General features: G+C 39.5%; 1 protein-coding gene across 4 annotated transcripts in view; it reads left to right on the top strand.

Annotated features, from left to right (window-relative positions):
* B3GAT3 (beta-1,3-glucuronyltransferase 3) overlaps positions 1 to 22,818 on the top strand; it is a 585,817-nt gene that overhangs the window by 140,332 nt on the left and 422,667 nt on the right. For 2 of the 4 annotated variants that reach the window (XM_044085878.1, XM_044085876.1), the window contains exon 2: positions 16,539 to 16,668. In XM_044085878.1, coding sequence (XP_043941813.1) covers positions 16,578 to 16,668 — 91 coding nt within the window. In that variant the 5' untranslated portion in view covers positions 16,539 to 16,577. The remainder of the gene's footprint in view (positions 1 to 16,538; positions 16,669 to 22,818) is intronic. The other 2 variants (XM_044085875.1, XM_044085877.1) reach the window with 1 other exon arrangement.

Here is a 22,818-nt window from a genome sequence, read left to right as displayed (position 1 = left end):
GATTAAGTAACATAGAAAATGGGATTTGTGGGAACAGTACATGCAAAATAATGCTCAGGAAGAGGAGTAAGGTTTAAAGGAAGGCAGAAACTAAGCCATGTATGTGATGTTGGTGTGAATGGTAATTGTTAAAAAAAAAAAAAAAAAAAAAGAGTATGCGGCATGAAAATAATGAAAATGCCATTATGGTTTGTTTTCATTTCTGTTAATATGTGTGTGTGTGATTATTAAACTTTTCGATTTAACAAAATGTTTAGAAAAAATACCTATTGGAAAGAAACTAAGAGACTGGGAAAAGGCAAAAGAATTGTTTTGAACCCTTGTGTTAGGGCAGACTACTCTTTTTTTTTTTTTTTTTTTTTTTATAAATAATATCAGAATACAGACAAAGTGAGAAAGAGAGAAGTGATAGGTGACTGGCTAACCCTGGTGGAATATTTGATGGAACAAAAACAGATAGGCATATTAAAAAGAGGGATAATTAGTACTGCTTATTGAATTGTAGATGGTAATTATAAAAAATCAAGCAGAGGAACTCTGAGAGGTTTGGGAGACAAGTTTATATGAGCAAATTACAAAGGCTGAAGTTTGCAGGGTTTTGAAATATGTGACTAAATCAAGAAGGTTCAGGGTATTTGCATGGAGATGCCTGCAGAGATATTTTTACACCTCAAGTAGATTGCATAGGATTTTCCTTCAGGCTCAAAGTGACTGATGGAGGTGTGGTGGGAGTGAGAGAGGAAACTGAAAGCATGTTTTTGGGTGTGTGCAAAGTTGCCCAGGTTTAAAGGCACATTGCAGAATGCCCCTGGGTAGGTGCTGGGTGAACAAGGAGAAGTTAGAAAAGAGATTATGCTGATAAGTTGGAGTAGAAGAACTATTATGTCATAAAGCTGTATTAACTTTATCAGACAGAAAAGTGATAACCAGAAAGTAGAAATCAAGGGTTAGACTGACCGTAGAAGATGTGCTAGGTATTGTAAAGAAAATAAAGCAATTGGAAGAAGTCTTGTTAGATTGGAGGGGGGTGCATTCCCTTAAATGGAACATGTACTTAATGTGGACCAAAGTGGTGATGGAGAAAAAGAGCAGTTTGAGGAGAATTGAAAATGGCAGAAAAATAAGGGCAGCGAATAGGGTTGCCAACAGTCCAGAATTCTTCTGGACTGTCCAGAATTAAGGGACACTGTCCGGAAGAACGGAAAATGCCTGTGTTGTCTGGAAAAAATGGTGCACTGTGCACATTTTCGTTTAGTTTAAAAAAAATTACATTTTTTTTTTTTAAGGGGCGTTCTTCTTTAAGAACACCCTTTGCTTCCGGGTGCAGATGACAAAAACAGTGTCTTTGCGACTGTTTACATCTGCCTACTCACGGTCTTCCGCACGCGCGGATTTGAATTATAAAGAAGACGGACTGTATGCTGAAAAGCCCCAGGCAAAGCACGAGTCCGGCTGGTGTTTGCTTTGAGTTTTCTCTAATCCAACACTGCGGCACATGTAAGTTCCACCCCCCCCCCCTCCAGCTCATACTGTGTTGTATTTTAATGGGGCAGGGTGCTGCAGTCCTGAGAGTATGTCCCCCTGATGCCTAGTAGTAACTATGAACCTGTTTTCAGTTTGCCATCCATTTCCTATTGCAATATTACCGGCAGCTTACCAATTTTTAACGTAACATAGGCAATCAATTCTTCAAGGGCAGCATGCATTGATTTGTAGATGAAACACTGAAATATAAAATTGTTTGCTAGCAGCAACTTTTCGTTAGTTGCAGATCTCTTTAATGTGGAATTTAGATGATGTTTTACTTCTGCACTCTGCAGAGATTCTGCATATTGACTGATATTGGTGGATTTTAATGACATAAGTATGAGTGGCCATTTATGGTTGAAATGTTCTGAATTGAGCAGTTTTGTCATTATTGGTTCATGTGTTTTGTTTCAGTGCATACTGGCAAAATGTTTACAACTATAAATTTAACACACAGTCTAACAAGTGGTGCTGTTACTGTCATCACATCATCACTGTCAAAAATAATAAGGCTTGTTGAGGGCAATGTGTTTGTGTGTGTGTGTGTGTCTAAAAGCTGCAAGTTGAATGTTAGCTATATGTTTTTCATTCGCTTATCAATGAGAAATCAGAAGTGTACAGAAAAGTATCTACCATTTTTGAGAGGTAGTTGGTATATGAAAAGAGCACCTATAGCATTACTTCTGCCTGATTACTGATGAGGCTTGTTGAGCAGCAGTTTCTGTCAAAGAGCAATATGGCTATCTTATTTATGTGAAGACTTCACTATCACATCTCATCTGATGATGTACCCTCGCTAAAGGGGCATGCATAGTCATCTGGGACAGTATGTATGTGGGTGTTTTGTACTCAAGTACCCTATTAGAACTCTCTGGATTTTTAGTGTGAATTGGTTTAAGAGAACTAACCTATGGCCATTTTCATACGGTTAACATATCCAACATTTTAGAGGATTGTGTTGCCACAGCCTGGCAATATATGCTATTTAAGTATATCCGTACTATGCCAGTTTTGTTTCATTAGAGATTCTACATGAGCATACCAGTCTTAAAGTTGCGATGTCTGCTAGCTGCCATTATGTATTAAAATTTAATACAATCAGGAAGGTGAATCAAAGAACTTTTGCTTGGCTTTAAAAATGTGTGCAAGGGGCCTATGATTTGAAAAAACCCAAAGGTAAACTTAATCCACCACTGGCCAGATGCATTTTCTTTGAATGTAGGTTTCAATGCTGTTTCAGTGAATGTGAGTTTTAAAGGCAAAGAAGTATTAAAGCTATGTCTGTTTATGAGAGACGGTATTGCTTGTTTAGCAAATGGCTGTTAGTGTTTGTGCTGTAAAATTTGAAATAAAAGTTTTACATTAAATCCAAGTATCTGTAATCACTGTAGAAGTAAAGCCGAAAACAGTATGCACACAGAGTTTTGAACAGTATTTATGGCAACTGGGGAGAAATGGAGAGATAGCCAAGTAATGGGACACCGGAATGGCCGTACGTGTGTGTGTGTGGGGGGGGGGTACCGCATGCGTGGGGGGGTGCATGTGTGTGTGGGGGGGGGGGGGTACCGCACTTTGCTTTCATGTACATGTCCAGAATTTTTGACATGAAAAGTTGGCAACCCTACAGGTTTATTGGTTGGAAAACATTTATAGAATGAGATGTTAAAAATTTATGATAAAATTGACTGCATAAACTAATTGAGTACATGCTTATGATGTAATGTTGGTGATTATTTTAGATGCATGTTGTTTGGTAGTTTGAAATGTGAGTAGTAAGGTTTTGTTAAAAAAAAAAAATGGGTGAGATTGAGCAGCTGACACTGGCTTGCCTATTCTGGGGGAACGGTTGGTACCCTCCTTGCTACAGGAGCAACAACTTTGGGTTAGGCCTTGTGTTTATGTGCTGTTGTGTGAAAGCGAAGGTGGACCATGAGCCTGTCAGGAAAAGCATCATTTTTTGGATTAGTGTAGTGGGTGTGCAGAAGCAGGCACCCTTGCAGGGCCAAAAGTATCAGGGTTCCCACTATACCTTCTAGTCAACCAGCTGGGGTCAGCAGTAGAACACATCTCCCAGCTCCCTCAGGATGATGGCTAGCAATTCCTAAATTCTTTCCCTCCTATACCTCATGTCCTCGGATGCCAAGAAGCATAGATGAATGGGTCAGTGAGAGATGTTCATTATAATGGTCAGTGGAGATTGGAAGACCAAGAAAAGCATTTTTAAAAAGTTGTTTGGGTTTGCAGTTGTATAGATCTAAAAATGTACTATGGAAATTTCATTTGAGCATGTGCTCAGCACAATGCAGATGCGGTATATCATATTCCAAGAACACTAATGTTTTGCACTATGTCAGGAGGCACTGAATATCTGAATAAGGCATCATGTCCTTAAATGTCTAACTGGATAGACAAACTCCATAGCAGATATTCTTTTAGTGATAAGGTATCTCTTCCAGATGTAGAACACGCCACTGTGTCATTGCATCTTATCTCTTCAGCCAACTAATCGATGAAGCAGAGATGCTGTGGTGCATCTATCTTCTGTGGGCCTCTTATCAGATTTCTACCAGTTTTTCTCCAATTAAATTTGTGCAGAAATTAGTAAAAGTCAGGGACAAGATGATTATATTATCAAACTAATTTGGCCATGATAGAGCTGATTCCCCTTTGCTCTCATATTGCACAATCTACACATAGTACCTCCTCACTCACAAAGTTGCTGTAATCCATCCTTCTTATATACTATCAGGACCTACACATTCCACAGAGTTATCTCTATACAGTCCCACCACGTCTAAAAAAAAATATGTACTCCCATCAAATAATTCTAACACTAACACCATCACAGCCCATCTAACCTCACCCTACTTGAACAACATTACAATCCCCAACATAAGTCACCCTACCTCAACCTCACTTCCAACATTCATTAACTTCCCCTTACTCATCTCACCTTCACTCGTTAACCACACCACCTTTGACCTACACCCCTACAAACACCTCCATTTATCAAAGCAAATCTAAGTTATCCCTACAATGTGACTTAGCCTTCTCCAAATACCTACAAACCATTATAAACATTGCCTCTCACCTGCTATGCAGTGGCGATATCAACCTCAACCTAGGTCCAATAACCAGTCCTACAAATCACTAGAATCAGCCTAGAACCGATATGAGCTTATTTAAGCGAAAAATCCAATATTCTAGAACATAAAAAGCATCCTTGACAAAACCACTGAGCTCCATGCAACCATAGCATTATACTTACTTGACATCATCTTCCTCACAGAAACATGGCTTAAACCACACATTAAAAACAAAGAAGTACTCCCCCCCCCCCCCCTGGTTATAGCATACTACAAAAAGACTGTATAGCTAAAAGAGGAGGTGAAGTCGCACTCCTATATCAGAACAACATCAGTGTTGAACTATTTATCATAGAAATCTCTGCATTTAATAATGCATAGATTCTACTTGCTAAGGTAAGACTAAATGCACAAAAACAGCTAAATATCTTAGGATCATTTATCCCTCCAGGAGATAACATTAAAACCCTAGAATTTCTTCTCCAGTGGACATCAGAAACCCTCCCCCATGAAACCATTATACTAGGTGACTTTAATATTGATTGGACCTCACTTAAATCACCCCCACCCCTCAAATCATATTAACCTTTACGGATTCTCACAGCTTATACAAACCCCTACTACGGCAGATAAAACATCAAAAAACGAATCAGTACTAGACTGGATTCTCACCAATCGCCCATCTTTCACCCATAATTTCGGTACACTACCTGACACTCTAAGCGACCACCTCCCAACCTTCTTCATCAAAGACCAAACTAAACTCACTAGAACTAGTTCTCTTAAACACATCAGGTACACTAAAAGCTTCAGGGCTGACTACCATAATACAGCCCTTAAACACTCTAACTGGTCCCCTCTTTTTAACACTTCCTTTAGATGAAGCAGTTGAGTATTTCAGCACTATCTTCTTAGGCCTTCTCAACCAACTTGCTCCACCAAGACAGATCCGCACTAAAACTATCTATGCCCCATGGTTTACCAAGAACACTAGGCAACTTATGAAACAAAGAGACAAATCATGGGATACCTGGCGCAAAAACAAAACTACTCCTAATAGGCAAACTTTCTTACAACTGAGAAACACTGTAAAAAAACAAATCAGATTAGACAAAAATGATATAGTGGAATTCAAACTATGCACAATACCAACCCACAAAAGTTCTGAGCCGCTATAAACAGTATTCTCCAACCAGGTAAATCACCAACTCCTCATTTAAACATGGACACCACCTCTATAAACACAGCCCCCCAATTCAGTGAGTTACCAAGTCTACATTAAAGCTGTCAACAGACCCACACTCCTCAACCCCCACTATACTATATAACCCATCAAATAACGCTAACTCCTTCACCCTTCAACCTGTACCAACTTACACCATCTATAGACACCTAACCAAACTTAAACCCACCACTTTAGCAGTAGACAAATTACCTGCCAAATTCCTAAAAATAGCCACCAAAGCCATTTCCTACCCAGTCTCTATAATCATTAACATATCAATCTCAGAACAAAAGGTGCCACTTCTCTGGAAAATCTCCTACATTATACCACTACACAAAGGGGGCAACTCCACTGACCTAACAAACTACCACCCTATAGCTATACTTTCCCCACTGGCTAAAATACTGGAAAAATGTATCCACTCCCAGGTCCTAACACATCCCCTCTCCAACAATCTTCTTGCTGAAACTCAACACAGATTACCCCCCCCCCCCAACCATAGCACTACTACTGCACTCATCCATTTTAGTAACCTAGTAAATATGCAGTGCAACAACAGCCAACTAGTGTCTGCAGTTTTCCTTGACTTATCAAAGGCATTTGATACAGTCTCCCATACAAAACTAATAACATCACTCTCAGAATTAAAACTAACTACCTCCACTCTGTCATGGTTTCAAGACTCTCTCTCCCAACGCCAACAAACTGTTCAGTGGAAAAACTCCCTTTCCCCCCTACTTCCTGTAAAACTAGGAATACCACAAGGAGCAATCCTAGGCCCCCTACTTTTCACTATATTTACAAATAATCTTCATAAAGCTGCCCCTCTAGCAAACCTAGTTCAATACGCTGATGACTCCACTTGAATCTGCTCTGCCCCCACCCTCCAAAAACTTCAAATCAAGACCCAAGAAGCCTTTACATCCATCGAAACCTGGCTTACAAACTCCCAGCTAATACTAAATCCTAAAAAGACCCAACTTGCTCTTTCATCCTTCCAAAGCAGCAGCACCTTCTCCTCCATTTTATGTTTCTGCATTAGATAATATCCTGATCTCCCCGTCACACAAACCAAGTTACTAGGGGTCATTATTGACAATAATATGAAATTTGACAAACACATAGCTCATACTATAACCAAACTCAACAAAAAACTAGGTACTCTTTACAGGTGAAAAGACTTCCTAACTAGCAACAGTAAAGTTACCATAGCTCATACCCATCTTCTCTCTACCTTACTGTATGCTTCTCCTGTCCTAATTAATCTAAACAAGAGCGATTTAAATAAGCTATCAGTATGCTACAACAAAATAGCAAAATTCACCTCAAACTCCTCCTACCGCACCCACCACTGTCGGGCCCTAAAACAGCTTTCCTGGCTGGAATTCCCTAACACATTACTTGTAAACCAACTTCTTCTAACTCATAAAGTACTGTACCAACCTGACAAAACTCAAGCCTTACAAGACTTGATCCCCCTTTACTCCAATAACCGAGAACGTAGATCCACTAACAAGGCACTAATCGTAATCTCCAAAAGCCATTACAGCTCTTGTGACTCCCTGTAGTCTAGCAACATTGCCAAGACTTGGAACTCCCTACCACTACAAATCAGGGTGCAACCTCATAAAATCATCTTCAAAAAACAGTTTATTTCCCACCTAAACAACTCCTGGACATGCAACTGCCTAACACCTGGCTGATCTAACTCCTTTCCCCTACCGACTATCCAACCTCCTCTTTAAAACTCCCACAGATGCACTATGTATTATCACACGTTACTTACAAACTCACTGCTGCCTACTCCCCACTGGCCATCTGTACCTGCTAACTCTCCCATAGACTGTTGAAAAGCTTTCCCTTAAAAATGTCAGTAAACCTCATATGAACTTGTCTACATTCTCCTCCTTTTTTAGTTTTCCTTTCTTATCTTATCTTCAGTACACCTTCAAGATTATCTCTACTAAACATACTGTATGAACAGCCATATCCTTTTAATTGTATGTCTAAACCTCTATGATTATGTAAATGTCTTATGCCATCATATGTTCTCATCTGCTATATTTTTATAAGTGAATGTGTAATCCACAATGCTCATGTAAATGTCTTATGTATAGTATGTTAGCAATTGTTCTGGAGCTTTTCTCCTTGGGCCTCCACTGAAAATGGACAGTTCTGTCCAGGCTGACCTCCCCGGTAAACAAAGGTAAAATAATAATAATAATGATTTCCACTTCAGTAGTCTTGCCTTATTCATCTGCTTCTGACACTTACACTTGGGGAAAAGGTGTGTCAGTGCATCTCACAGATCCATTCCATCTGCTTTGCATGCCCTGCATCTGATGGCTTGGCTATTCACTTCCACTGATAGCCCAAGACCAAGAATTCCCTGAAACAGTTGTTGTGACTTTCGGCTTTTCCCGGTTAGGGGTTGCCACAGCGGAACTCCGGTCCGCTAATGATTGGCAGTTGATTTTTACGTACCGAGTTGCCAGCCCTGACACACAACTTTCAACGAAGGTACGCCCATTCATGCATGTCTCCACGCAGAAGACGCTCTGAGAGTCGAACCGGACAAAGTCTTACAGTGAGGCGACAACGCTACCACAGCACCACCACAGTAATCTCCATTATTGCCTATTCTCAAAAAGTTGTTTCCCCAGAAGGATTAAACTAGTAGTTCACAAGCTCTAAATGGGTGATCTCCATTATTGCCTATTCTCAAAAAGTTGTTTCCCCAGAAGGATTAAACTAGTAGTTCACAAGCTCTAAATGGGTGAAGGTTCAACTTGATTTAAACTTGGTGATTTTCTACTCCCCAGTCATTCTTCTCCATAGAAGATCACTGCCAGTGTTCACTTTTCCCTGTGTTTGTGCAACTACTGAGTTAGTACATAAAAGTTTTGGGTTGGCATCTGGCCCCCACTTGGGAGGTACAGAGGGCCTTGTTCCCAGCAAAAAAGTGTTTGTTTTGTCTTGAGTTCCAGAAGAGCAGAACTCGACATGTTAAGCCCTTTTTGAGTTGGAATTCAGTGATACATAGTTGAATCTGCACGTTAGAGTCCCTTTAAAACCACTCAGCTGCGTATAATCATTTTGTATTAGTCCATTTAAATTACTGAGCTTTTTAACAATAATGTCATTTTTAAAGCAGTAATCAGCCACATATGTCGGGGAAAAGCAAACAACCTTCTGTGGCTGCCTTGATGATGATGATGACGATGATCTCCTCACCAGTTGGCTGTCACTCCTATATCACAGATTGTTGAAAGTAGCGTGTAATTCCTGATGAAGTGCAAGTGTCATTCTTATAGGATAAAATGTGGATTGTGCAGTTGGAAGTGGAAGGGATTATATGGGTAATGAATCGTCTAAAAACAGTTGATGGTCAGCAGATGCAAGAGAAAATATTTCCAAACAAAACTAACCTCTTTTGTAAGAAACAGTCTTGCCTACCCTGTTCCTGAAATGTTTACAGAGTAGATGATAGAGAAAGTAAAAGGTTTTGAGGATCATATTTAGGATGTTAATTCCCTTCCTGATTATATCAGATAATTTAATGTGTTTTTTACTGCCAAGTCTAACAACTTGGTGTGAAATGATGCTGCTGTCTCTTTAAATTATGACAGTTTTCTCTTCCATATACTGTTTCATAACCAAAAAGGAGGTCTTTGGAAGACTGCCATATATCTCTCTACCTTGAGTTATGTATATGACAAGTTAAGAACGTCTGACACGATAGTGCTTCAGACTGTTCTGGTTGTGTAGGATTTGAAGGATGTTTACTGGCATGGCCTTGTCTTCAAATCCCAAGACAGTCCTCTGATCCCTTCCTAGTATTCAGCATTTCCAGTTTGCAGTCCTTCCCACCAGCTGGCTAACAGTTTCAAGACTCTTTTCCGTGTGTGTGGCATTAGTGACTCTTAGGGTGAGTGAAAGCTACATTTACCCCTTTATGGATGATTGTTCTTATTAATTATAAGCCAAACAAGCTACTAATGAATCAATTCACTGCATTTACTATGAACCAGGCTCTTGATTACCTGACACTTGATTTGAACAAGAAAGTTAAAACAGAACACCTCTGAACAAGTATTTCTAGGTGCTGTATTGTATACTCTTCAGAAGATCTTAATGTAATTAGGAAAATCTTATTTGAAAAAAAATAGAAGTACTCCAGGCAACTTGGATGGCTGTGGCTGACCAGTGTTGCTGACAGTTGCAAAATGGGTGCAACTACTGAGTCCTCCAGTGATGTTAATATACTGCAGACAGGGTTAACACAGGTAAATGATTGGAGTCAAAGCCACGGATCAAAGCTAAATGCAAAAAAATGCATTATTATTCCCTTTGGGAAACCTGACTTCCCTGCTAATTACATTATAGATAGCACTCCACTGAGTGTAGACTCAGTGGTATGTGATCTGAGTACTCTGGTTGATAGCATTCTGAACTTTGACCACTACACATCCACAGTAGTAAGGGAATATTTCCATGTGGCACATCTAAGTAAAGGCATCACATCTAGATCTAAGGATGTTATAATTCCATTATACTCAGCCCTCATCAGACTTGCAACAATTTGAGAGACCACAGAGTTTTCTCATCAAGAAATTACAGGGTGCACAAAACAAGTCTTACAAAAGACTGAAAGCCCTGTTACTGTATTCTGTCTCCTACAGGTTGCTAAGGGGAGACATGTGCCTGGCTTACAGGGCTGCATCTGACCTGGCTCTGATGGAAATGCTACACATTCGTAAATCAAACTAAGGGAGGGTCACTCACTCCAGGGATCTTAACCTAGCCTCTGACATGAACAGGTCATGCTGGAGAGATAGATACATCTCCCAGAGACTGCCACTTCTCCGGAGCAAGTTTCCATTTCACGTGAAACAGAGGCCCTCCCTGACTCCCCTCTAATGCAGACTAGATCAATGGGTGATTGACCAGAAATTTGCTCTTGGAGTGGTGCCCATGTCCCCCCTGGACAGAAGAAGTCTGTATGAACCACCATAGACCTTACTTCTGTGAACTTCACTCACCTAACCACCGACAACTGGGGGAACTCAGAATAAATATGGCTATGCTTGTTAAGGCTGTAGGGACATTAGCCTAGTAACCTCCTATAGACCTATGTTCCTTTGGGTATATTGACATTTATCTAGTTCCTTTTTGTTGGCTTTCCAATGTTTAACTGTCTGACTCGTTTACTTAACTTAAAACTTTGCTGGTCTTCTGTTGAGGTCTGTTTTTATATTGAGGCCTTGTCAGCTTGTCTGTCATGGGAAGCCTCCCTTAGCTTTTCATGCCTTTGTTAAAAATTTTCTGAAGAGTTCTTAATGTATTTAATTATATTTTATTTTATGTATGTATATGTGTATGCATGTATTTATTTAGTTAGCTATTTATTTTTAAGCATACCGCAGGACCTTGCCTGGTAACTTCTCTACTTGTACCCATCTGGCGTGTTTGTTTGAGGGGGATGGGAGCTGGGCAACCTTAGGCTAAGTGAAAGTGCTATGGCCCATTCTTTTCTGGCCAGGAACCTGATCAGCCTTCCATTCCTCAGTGAGAGTTTGCTTATACGGAGCGGGCCAACTTGCAGATCCTGATTGGCCATTCTCACTTCCTTTGTGGAAACCTCTCCTGGCTGTTCCTCCAAGCTCTGCTATCATTGTTTTTTAAGGAGAAATATGCTTTTGTATGGCGAATTCTTATTCTTATTGTTTTTTTATTGTAAACATGCTGTTGACAGCACAGGCTCAGCAGACATGAACTCCACTAGTACTTCTGCTCGGTGTCCCGCTTGTGATGAGCCATAGCCTTCTGCCCTTCCCACCCCACCCTCAAAAAAAAGTGTGAGAGCAGACAGTGGTTGCTCACTTCCATCCTCCCCAGCCAGTTTCTACAGGCTCCCAAGCTGCTAATTGAAATTGGATCATTTGCAGGGTAGTCAGGACTTTATCCTTGTATGCTATGGTTCTGGTCCCATAGATTTCCTCATATTGCTTGTACTAAGAAGCAGTGCTCCCTTCTTGGGGTATGAACTTTGTTTTAGAAAGAATGACAAAACAACTTTTATGGCTGCCTGTTCTTATGCCTTAAAAATGCTTTCCTGATTGATGTTTCTTTTCATGGCAATTACTTCACCTAGGAAAGTTTAAAGGTTGCAGAATCCAAGCCCTCTGTGGTTTTCCATAAGGACTGAGGGGCCATTTTAATTGACCCTTCCCACATCCTTTTTGTCTGAAATCATGTTGATCATTGCACTAAACTTGAAAATTCAACATCCTCCTTTGTAGCTTTATCATAATCCAGGATTGTGCACACTACACTACACTAACTGTCATGGATGCAAGAAGAAAATTTCTTATCAGAAATGGCTATCTGACCTTTTGCAGCTCTGGCTACAGAAAACTTTAAGACCTGACACCATCTACAGTAGGACAACATTGGCACATAATTGTCTTCAGCTGCCATTTGTGCCTCCCTACCCTTGTAATCCACTAACATCACAGAATATTGTATCTTTTTCCCCACCTTGAAAGAGCTATGATGTGTTTGAAGACATCAGACTGATTTTTTTTTTCTTTGGTGTAAAATTACATTTTTTTATTCCTTATGCCTTTGAACTTTTGTCTTCTACTTCCATCTTTTCCTTCAGTGCCTTTGGTGGTGGTGGGGGGGGGGGGTTGCACTTAAAACAGTGGTTTAGATAAAAATTATGTTAAGGCATAGGCTTGGGCCTTAGTCATGGATACAGCTAGGCACTTGGTCTGTCTAGGATGTACACCAAGTTGACCTTTGGAGCAGGGGCTTCCTTTAGAACTACCACTTGAGTTACTCATCTAGTGGTTGTCCCTTTGAACAGGGTTCTGCTACTTTTACAGGGATGTGTGTTATGTTATATAATATGCAATTTATCACAGAGCTGACATACATTTTTGCAAGTAGATCCATCTGTCTGACAAAGCAGAAGTAAATCGTGTAGTGCACATTCTATTAAGTCTTATTTTGATGTAGTAATGAGATTAGTGATAGGGGTTAGTTGCCAAGGATAGTGGGAGTATGCTGCATCACCCAGCAGTCTGTCATGTCATGTGGTGCTTGGACAATCTGGTTTCAGTCATAACCATAGCATAGCTGGGTATCATGTAATGTCTTTGTGTTTTTCTCATAATGTATTCATAACACACCCTCTTGTCTTCTTAACGTTCCTTGCATATTCATGGAGCGGTACCCATGAAATTTGCACGTGTATGAGTCATTTGTTCTTGGTGCTGTCTGATGGTCATTAGTTAAAAGTGGTATTTCTTCAAATATGAACGTTGCACATTAATGTCTGCTTTGCATGAATTTTTTCTGAGCGCATATATATATATATATATATATAAGTGTGTGTGTGTGTATGTATGTATATATATATATATATATATATATATATATATATATATATATATATATATATGGTTTTGTGTGTGTATGTATGGAGTGATAACTTCAAAGACCTGCTCCAGTAGCTTGCTGATTGAAGACAAGAATATTTCTTCAGCTGCTCTACAGCCCTTTGAAATGTTCCCACAGCCAGTATACTCACCATTATCATGACTTTAGTCAGCAGTGTAGTAAGCTGTCCACGGGTCATAGCAGGTGTTGCTTAACTGGTTAATGGTGGTGGTTCTGTCCATGCAGTAACATTTCAGTTGCTGTCTGTTGACTATCAGTGTATACAGTTGGCATCAGTATTGGTATTGCTGTGGTTTGTCTGTTGGCTAGTGCTGAACAATTGCTACTGCCATTCCCATGGTAAGGCATTTGTCCATTTGTCCTTTAATATGCACCTCTGATTTAATTGTTGTGTCGTCTTCAGTCTACCTTATCTGCTTCTTGGTATGTATATATGTCAATTTGTGTTTGAATTGCTGTCACATACTTGCACATTCATTGGCATGATTCGTGCTCATTACATTACATACTGCACGTACAGGTACACAGTTGCATCCCAAATAGAATGCTCCATTATGCATCTGCCCTTAAAAATGCAGCAGTTGTTTCTGCAGCACTATGTGCTCCCCAACCTTTTGCATTGGTTCTGAATATTAACCCAATCTTTTGCTTATAATATAAGAGATAAGCAACAGAATGCTTTGCAAATAGAGGAAACTGAATGCAGGAAGACATGTAATTGAGAGTGAATGAAAGTGTACTTATTGTCTTACTAAATGCAATCAATGTCATGCCATTTGCGATGTACTATAAATCTCCATTACAAATATAATTATTTTTCGACTCCTTTTGGAGAGTTCACATTTTTAGTATAGAGTAATATTGTGTATAATCTTGGCTTGTGGTTTACACTTCTTGTATTACAGGGAACACAGTAATTAAGGTATTGGTAAAAGGTTAAGTTTGTTGCGCAACCACCAGACATAAAATCAGAAATGTTTTGGAAGCTTTAAAAACAGTAAGAGATTTCAAGCTGCCAAGCAAATAGAAGTAAGAGGTGTCTGACAGCTTTTAAACCCATCTATTGATCACAGGAACACCTTGCTTCTGTCTGCTGTCACTGTTGCCGGTCTAAGTGTGTTACAGCTTCCAAAGTCATAACACACGTTAAAGTTCAGTGTACTGCAAAGAATTGTGAATGGGTCTTTGGTCATAAGTGTTTGTTTTGCGTTATTGAAACAGTTTCAGAAATTCACCTATTGATCTTCATTCTTTAATCCATTTCTCAAACACATTCACAAATTAGTTTGGATCGTCACTCCAGCCATATTGCTTTGTCTATCAGATTTGTATTCCGTCTGTTATTGACTACTGCCAACTTTCATTTTGTTGTTACCTCTAATGTGCACAATGGCAGTGGTACACAAGACACCACACAGAAAAAAACAATGCGGAAAGCGGTTGATGATGATGATTTGCACTTGAATTTTCTTATTGCATTTCATGTGGGGGATATGTAAAAGTGCTTAGACTTGGTTTCTTGTGTTAAAAAATAAAAATAATTTCATGTTAACAAAAAAAGCTGTTACATTAGATAAGCTGATGCTATTTTATTTGTAACCTAAGTAAGTAAGCTGGTCCTTCACGTGTCCTTTTCAGCCATGATCTGGGCCTTCAGCACAAGACCGTTTAACTATTTTGAGTTTTGTCAGGTATTTGGATAAATGAGAGTGGGAGTAAGGGGGCCTTATGTCTGAATTATAGTTCATTACTCCATGGGTTATAACTCAGATTGTTTCTTGTATTAATATTTTGGGGTGAATGCTTGATAATGTAGTTGTTTTGTTGAGTGTATTGATTTCTGTGATAGATGGATTTTTTCCTTTGCTGTGTTTTTTTTTTCTTCTTGGAATTTTATGTTTCTAAAAGTTCTACTTTTCATCAAGTGGTACAGAATCTTTAACATTTCCTCAGGATTCCTCACAGTTGTATAGATAGAATATTTATTGTCTCATTTAAGACTGCACCCCTTTGTACTGCAATGGGATAAGGTAAAGGCTAGAAACATTGAACTCTCTTAGAGGATTTTGGAATATTTGGAAGCCGTTGGGCACAGGCCCTGTGGTCACGCCATAAAAATCTTATTGTACTTTGTGTGATCAGATTGGTAAACCAGAAAGAGGATTGTGACCATAACCAACTTAACATGTTTTGCAAGGTGACTTTTAGGATAGGATAAACACAGTGCTTGACATGGAAAGTGTGAGAGATTCCATACTGTAGCTAAGATATGATAGGCTGCACAACAGGAAGTGTAAGCCATAAACTGTAAATTGCTTTAGTAAGCTTGCATCTATTGGATAGTACAAAAATAGCTGACCTGTATGCTGCATCAGCCGCTGAAGGCTTGTGTGGTGGATTTGTACCATTTTGCTTCTAAAGTAGGAGTCGTTAAGTAGTTTAACCTAAGTTTCTACTTTGATATAGCACTAGCAATAAATCTTGCTGTGTTTTTATATAGCTCAGTGGTCCAAAGGGACTGTTCTTAGCTGCTGCTCTAGTCATCTGGATTCATTTAGTGTTCCAGGTGCAGAAAGGGCAAGGAGTGGACCCGAACAGCTGTTAGCCTGTTCTTTTCTTTAAGGTAGTGGCTTTGGTTTCTTGCACTGATTGGTAGTCTGCTTCTCTGGCAACAAACAGATTAGTGGGAAATCACAGACCTACATCTCCATAATGGAGAGCAAGTGTATTCATACTTCCCACATTGATGTCTCCGCATGTGTAGCACCAGAGATTTGATGGAAACACCAGGTACAGCAAAAAGACTTTTCCCACATTATGATGGCATTAGGAGTTCAATGCCAAGACATCTTGCTTCAGGTGAATAAAGTGGTAGACAACGGACAGACTTTTGATCACTAAGATGTCTTTTTCCTAGAGAAACTGCCCTCACAAATCCTAAGCAACAAATTTCAAAGGTGTGTGCGCATGTGTTTGTGTGGAGTGGGGTGCTTCAGCCTTTTAGTATCTGTTCTTTGTGTTTACCCTGTTTGATCTTTCTGTTTCTCCTTTCAGGGAGGCTGCTTTGTCAGGGATCTACAAAGTTACATGATAGTGAGCTCATTTTTGGGAAAAGGGTAAGGGGGTAGTTGTATACTGTTAGGCAAAAGTAGACATTTTTGTACAGAAACTTTATTACTGCTGATGCATTTAATACTGATCTAATTATTTTTTTTCTCTGAAAACTACTACAGCTTGAAAAATTCCCGTTTCCTCTTATTTTGACAGCGACTATGTTCAGAACGAAGATTAAACTGAAGAATGTGTTTGTGGTCTATTTTCTTGTTTCCATTCTTGGACTTATGTATGCCCTAATGCAGCTTGGTAAGTAAAATTTATATGTCTGTATATTAAAGCAGTCTAACTGAAATCAGTTGTTTCCTTGTAGTTTAAGAGGAAAGGAGACATATCTTCACCGGATAAGAAAAGGTTTCATTTAGCATAAAACAAGACTCCCCTTTCCTTCCTTTCATTGCTTTTTCCCTGAAATGCTATGAATTGTATTTTTCTTAAATTAAATAATGCTGTGGTTATCAGCTGTAAGTGACCAATCCTAGGCCTGTCAGGCAGTGATTAGCACTCCTGTCAGGGTTCAGTGCGTAAAAGTATGCACTTAGTGACCTGGTTTGTGCAGGCCCTGTTGTAGCTTGGAACTACAGCCACTGCAAGGGAATATAGGTAGGGTAATGGTATCCCTCTGGCTGTTGGTGGTGACGCAGACTCTCCCTGGGATTCAGTAAAGCCTACACTGAACTGTTCTGAGTGAACAGACAACACAAGCATAACTCATACCTTCTTCCTCCTAATTTTAGTTTTCCTACTGATTTTCTTGCAGCTTTAAACACTGAGGGGGGTTCATGATGGTTACCACAAAGTATAAACTACGTGCACACTAAAATTTTCTGAAGCAACAAGAAAGCACAAAACATGTGGTAGGGATATTCTTGAATACAGATGGTGTACATTTAGTGTAGGTATTATTGAATCTAGCCCTCTGATTTACACCCCTCACAGCTTTCTTCTTTTAGGTAACAAAGGTAAACAAAAAGGCCCTTAGAGAGGCATGAATGACTCAGTGGTCAGGCTGGGGCCATTAAAAGATATACTATGATAAAATGTTCTGAATTGTAGTTTATGCTTATCTCTGAAAGTATATATAGTTTTTCAAGGTAGAGGTTAATGGTTTGATTGTTTCCATGACAGTAAACTGCAGTTGATTTAAAGTATTCTTATGACTGACTTTAAGTATTTAAGGCTGGTAGATTTAAGGAATTGTTGCAGTTGTCACTGCCTTTGCTACAGTGGCATCACCACCACACAGAACACCTGGAATTTTAGGCTTTCTCAGTATAGTTTTGGCAAGGCTCGAATGTACATTTTGTATACAAAATACTGTGGTTTACTTAGTGAGCCATTCTTTTTAAATCCAGCACCCTCTTTGGATGCTTCGGGTGATTGAGTATTTACTTAGACCTTTCAAAACTATTTTTTTTATATGCGTGTAATATAACAATGAGGTTGTAAGAGAATCTCTACTAGCAAACCAGACTAGTGGAATTTTTGGTGCATGGCACTAGGTGTAGAATTTGAGGGAAGCTTTAAATGAAAATTAGCTGGGCATGAGATGATGCGTGCCATTTGTTACAAATGTCTTCTATTGAGAATAAATACAGATAGGTAATAAATTAAACTTTGTTCACCAGGTAGCTACAGTAGTGAGGAAATCCTTCTGTGTGCTCCAAATTATAAGTAAAGGCATGGAGTCGAGATCAAAGGAAGTCATAGTGCCATTGTATTCAGCCCTCATCAGTCCCATAATCGAGTACAGTGCTCTCTTCTGCATATACTTAACCAGACACTTAAAGCAGTTTGAGCGCTCCCAGAGGTTTCTTACTAAAAAATAGAAAGCGTAAGACACGTCTTATGCAGACCGACAAAAGGCCCTATCCCTTTACTGCCTCTCGTATCATTTATTGAGATGTGACTGATGCCTGATCTACAAGACATTCTCTAATCCAGCCCGGATTAAAATGTTACATATTTGCAAGAAAAAATATACAAGGGTTACGTGTTCCATGGACCTGAACCTTGTTTGTAAGTAACAGAACTTGCTGGAGAGACAGATTAATATCCGAAAGGCTACCTCATCTGTGGAGTAATCTTCCCATCTTCATAAAACAAAGCCCATCCGTCAATCTCTTCAAACATAATTTGGATAAATGGATAGAGAACCATAAATTCACTCCAGGGGTACTGCCCATGTCCCTTATGGACAGAAGCAGTCTGTAAAATGACTCAGGGCTCCAAAACCCAAAGACCCACTACCCTGATACTACCCCATCCCATGTCTGGGAAATAAAGATATAATACTGTCATATCCTGTGTATTATTGGCTAGGCTTGTAAAGACTGTCATGCCATTAGCCTAGTAATTACGTATAAACCTATGAAGGACAAACTAAAGATGCTGTTTGCTACCCCCTTTTGACCCAGATAACATTGGTTCTCCCCTCTCTTCCACCTGGCCAGGGGCAATCACCACAAGTTACATCATAGGATGGACTTGCTCTTAAAATAGAAGAGCTTGGGCATTCACTCAAACTTGCAAACTGTAAAACTGTAAATCTGGCAGTATGGATGACAGCGAGATGGTATTCAAATAGTATCAAAATCCAGAGGATGTGCTATAGGTATTACAGGAGACCAGAAAACCTTGTACAAGATATTTACAAATGAAAAAGATTTCCATTTGGTGCCAAAAGAAGAAGCAGGACCCTTATCATATGGGTATTTCTGCTATTTCCTCCTATCTGTGTGACCTGCTCAATTCAAGTGCTGTCATATTCTTCCATTAAAGCACATTGGTCAGCCATTTCTATCTGCTTGCCTCAAGATTTACTTCTGTCTGCATGTTTTGAGGTCAGTCTTTAAAGGGCATTTGTCTTATCACAATCTATTGACCAGAATTATATTTTGGAAAAGTTGGACCATTATTCATTTGAGCCGATCTCCTCTTCCTCTCTAAAATTTTGTACCTGGATGACTGTCTTCTTGGTTGTCCTTACTTCAGCAAAAAGTTTGAGTTGCAAGCCCTTATGTCTTCTCATCCTTCATAAAGACAAGGTTTTCCTTAGGACAAACCCTTCTTTTATGCCTTAAGTTGTCAGTGAAGTGACTCTTCACCAGTCTATTAGCTTCTCTACTTTCTTCCACAATCCTCAAAATAAGGGAGAAAGAATTGTGTATTCCCCTAGAAATTCATGGACAATTTAGACTTTATCTAGCTAAAAACTAGGAATTAGAAAAACTGATTATGTCCTTTCAAGGTAAAATACTGGTTTGCTCCATTTCTAAACAGACCATCTCCAGAAAGATTTCCTTTTGTTTTCCTTTCATGTGAAATCCCTTCCAGTCCAGGACAAAGCTCACCTGGACTGTTGCTTCTTCTGATGTCTTTTTCAAGGGTCTGGACTCTAAATCCGTTCTAGAAGCAGACAGTCTTCCATTCGTACGTTTACAAAACACTAAAAAACTGATACCATTCAAGGGCCAAAACTGGTTTTGGTAGGTCTATCTTCCAAGGAATGCTAGACTCCAATTCCACTCCTCAGCCCCCTTCACAGACATGCTAAAAAACTGTGGGAATCTTCCCATATTTAAACACTGGTGCATAGTGATCACTGAACGACATAGTGCCGCGGTGTAAGAACTTGCCATAACAGTAGATGTGTCTTTAGATCATTGTTGCCATATTGGGACTGTCTCTTCCTTCTGCCATTTTTTCTTGTATATATTTTCATATTTCTTTGTTGAGGTGGACCTGCTATACATTTCCTTCTCTTCTTGTTGTCATATCTTATTTCCCCCTCTCACTCACTCTCTGTCTCTTTTGACACTTTTTCTTCTAATCTGGGGCAAGAAGGCTGTGATTATTTTCATGCCCGTATAGCCTTTATGTACTGCTTTGCATTCTTATGCCTAGATCATATGTTGGCCATACCAAGGAGTGATCTGCTTGGACATCTACTATTATGATAAGTTTATACACATCCGTAATTTCATTGCAAAATATGTTGATTGGACCAGCAAAGCCAGGTACAAAACTTTTGATACTTTTGATATTTTCTGCAAACTGCTGTACCAGTTTGAATATTGAAATAGTAAGTCCATTGTCGCAGTGTTTTACAAATAACATGAATGTGTTAGTAACATCTCGCACTGAAATGTGTAATGGATTTTCAGATTTTTGCTTTCAGTGACTGATTATTGTGGTTTATACTGTTAGATGATCTCTTAATCTGTGTTAATATTTGTATGTTCTGTAGTTAGAGCAAGGATTGAAATAGTCTTTTGATGCAACCAGTGTCAGGGATACCAGCTAGAAATCAAATATCTTAAGATGTGTGTATTTTAAGCACTACGCCATTAGATTGTTTGTTCAATTAAATATCGTTTTATACAAAATGTCACAACAACAACAACAACATCAGGCAAAGGGGTTTTGTGTGGCTCTCTTAGTAATATTTAGTTGCTAACTCCCCCCTCCTTCCTGGAGCTGACTATCAGCTACTACCTGCTTCTTTCTTCATTCACTGGGTCTTCTGGACCCACCTTAGCACCCCTAGCTCAACCTGCCCACATCTGGGGCCAGAGAGGAGATCAAGGACTCTGGTACAGTACCTTAATACTCATGCCAGGTATTTTGCCTTAACCCACCACTACCCTGCAGCAGCCTTTGGAGCTTCACAGTGTCCGCCTTTGGAAGGTGCATGGTTGTTTCTGTCCATGAGCAACCTTCAACCAAGTGGTATGCCACTTGTAATGTGGAGCTCACCAGGCTGTTAATGCTGCTATTTGCAGCCTGTGTTCCCTCCAGGGCTTCATCCCTCTGCCCCACAGGGATGGGTCTTATTTAGTCACTATATTAAGCATAAAGACTATGTGCGCAAAATGTGGAAAGTTTTCTCTGTCTCACTTTTTCTCTCTGTGATGTTTTAAAAAACAATAATAATATCCCTGCTCTAAGCATACCTTGACATTGAATGTGCAGTCCTCATGCATGATGTGCATTATTGCCTTGGCAGCTAACTATGTAATTATATCATCTCTCCGCTTTAGACAGACAGTAGAGCCCAGAGCCAAGGCTTGAATCTTTTAGTTATTTTATAGACTTATTGACGGTTTACAGTGCAATGAAAAAGTATTTGCCCCCTTCCTGATTTCTTATGTTTTTGCATGTTGTCACACTTAAATGTTTCAGATCATCAAACAAATGTAAATATTAGACCATGATAACCCAAGTAAACACAAAATGCAGTTTTTAAGTGATGATTTTATTTATTAAGGAAAAAAAAATATCCAAACCTACATGGCCCTATGTGAAAAAGTAATTGCCCCCTAAACTTAATAACTGGTTGTGCCACCCTTAGCAGCAGCAACTGCAATCAAGCATTTGTGATAACTGGCAATGAGGCTTTCACATCACTGTTGAGGAATTTTGGCCAACTCTTCTTTGCAGAATTGTTTTAATTCAGCCAGATTGGAGGGTTTCCGAGCATGAACCACCTTGTTAAGGTCATGCCACAGCATCTCAATTGGATTCAAGTCAGGAGTTTTACTAGGCCAATCCAAAACCTTCATTTTGTTTTTTAAGCCATTCAGAGGTGGACTTGCTGGTGTGTTTTGGATCATTGTCCTGCTGCAGAACCCAAGTGCGCTTCAGCTTGAGGTCACAAACTGATGACCGGATATTCTCCTTCAGGATTTTTTGATAGACAGCAGAATTCATGGTTCCATCAATCACAGCAAGCTGTCCAGGTCCAGAAGCAGCAAAGCAGCCCCAGACCATCACACTACCACCACGTTTGACTTTTGGCATGATGTTCTTTTTCTGAAATGCTGTGTTACTTTTACACCAGATGTAATGGGAGGTACCTCCCAAAAAGTTCAACTTTTGTTTCGTCAGTCCATAGAATATTTTCCCAAAAGTCTTGGGGATCATCAAGATGTTTTTTGACTAAAGTGAGATGAACCTTTATGTTCTTTTTGGTCAGCAGTGGTTTTCACCTTGGAACTCTGCCATGCATGCCATTTTTGCCCAGTCTCTTTCTTATGGTTGAGTCATGAACACTGACCTTAACTGAGGCAAGTGAGGCCTACAGTTCTTTAGACATTGTTCTGGGTTCTTTTGTGACCTCTTGGATGAGTTGTTGCTGCATTGTTGGGGTAATTTTTGTAGGCCGGCCACTCTTGGCAAGGTTCACCACTGTTCCATGTTTTCTCTATTTGTGGATAATGGTTCTCACTGTGGTTCTCTGGAGTCCCAAAGCTTTAGAAATGGCTTTGCAACCTTTTACAGACTGATAGATGTCAATTACTTTGTTTCTCATCTGTTCTGGAATTTCTTTAGATCGCAGCATAAATTTCTTTAGATCATGGCATGATGTCTTCCTTTTTGGGATCTTTTGGCCTACTT

Source organism: Protopterus annectens, chromosome 10.part0 (assembly GCF_019279795.1).
Source record: "Protopterus annectens isolate FY-2018-M chromosome 10.part0, PAN1.0, whole genome shotgun sequence".
Lineage (NCBI taxonomy): Eukaryota > Metazoa > Chordata > Ceratodontiformes > Protopteridae > Protopterus > Protopterus annectens.
Note: the sequence above shows the minus strand (reverse complement) of the source record. Positions and strands in the feature narration are given on the sequence as shown.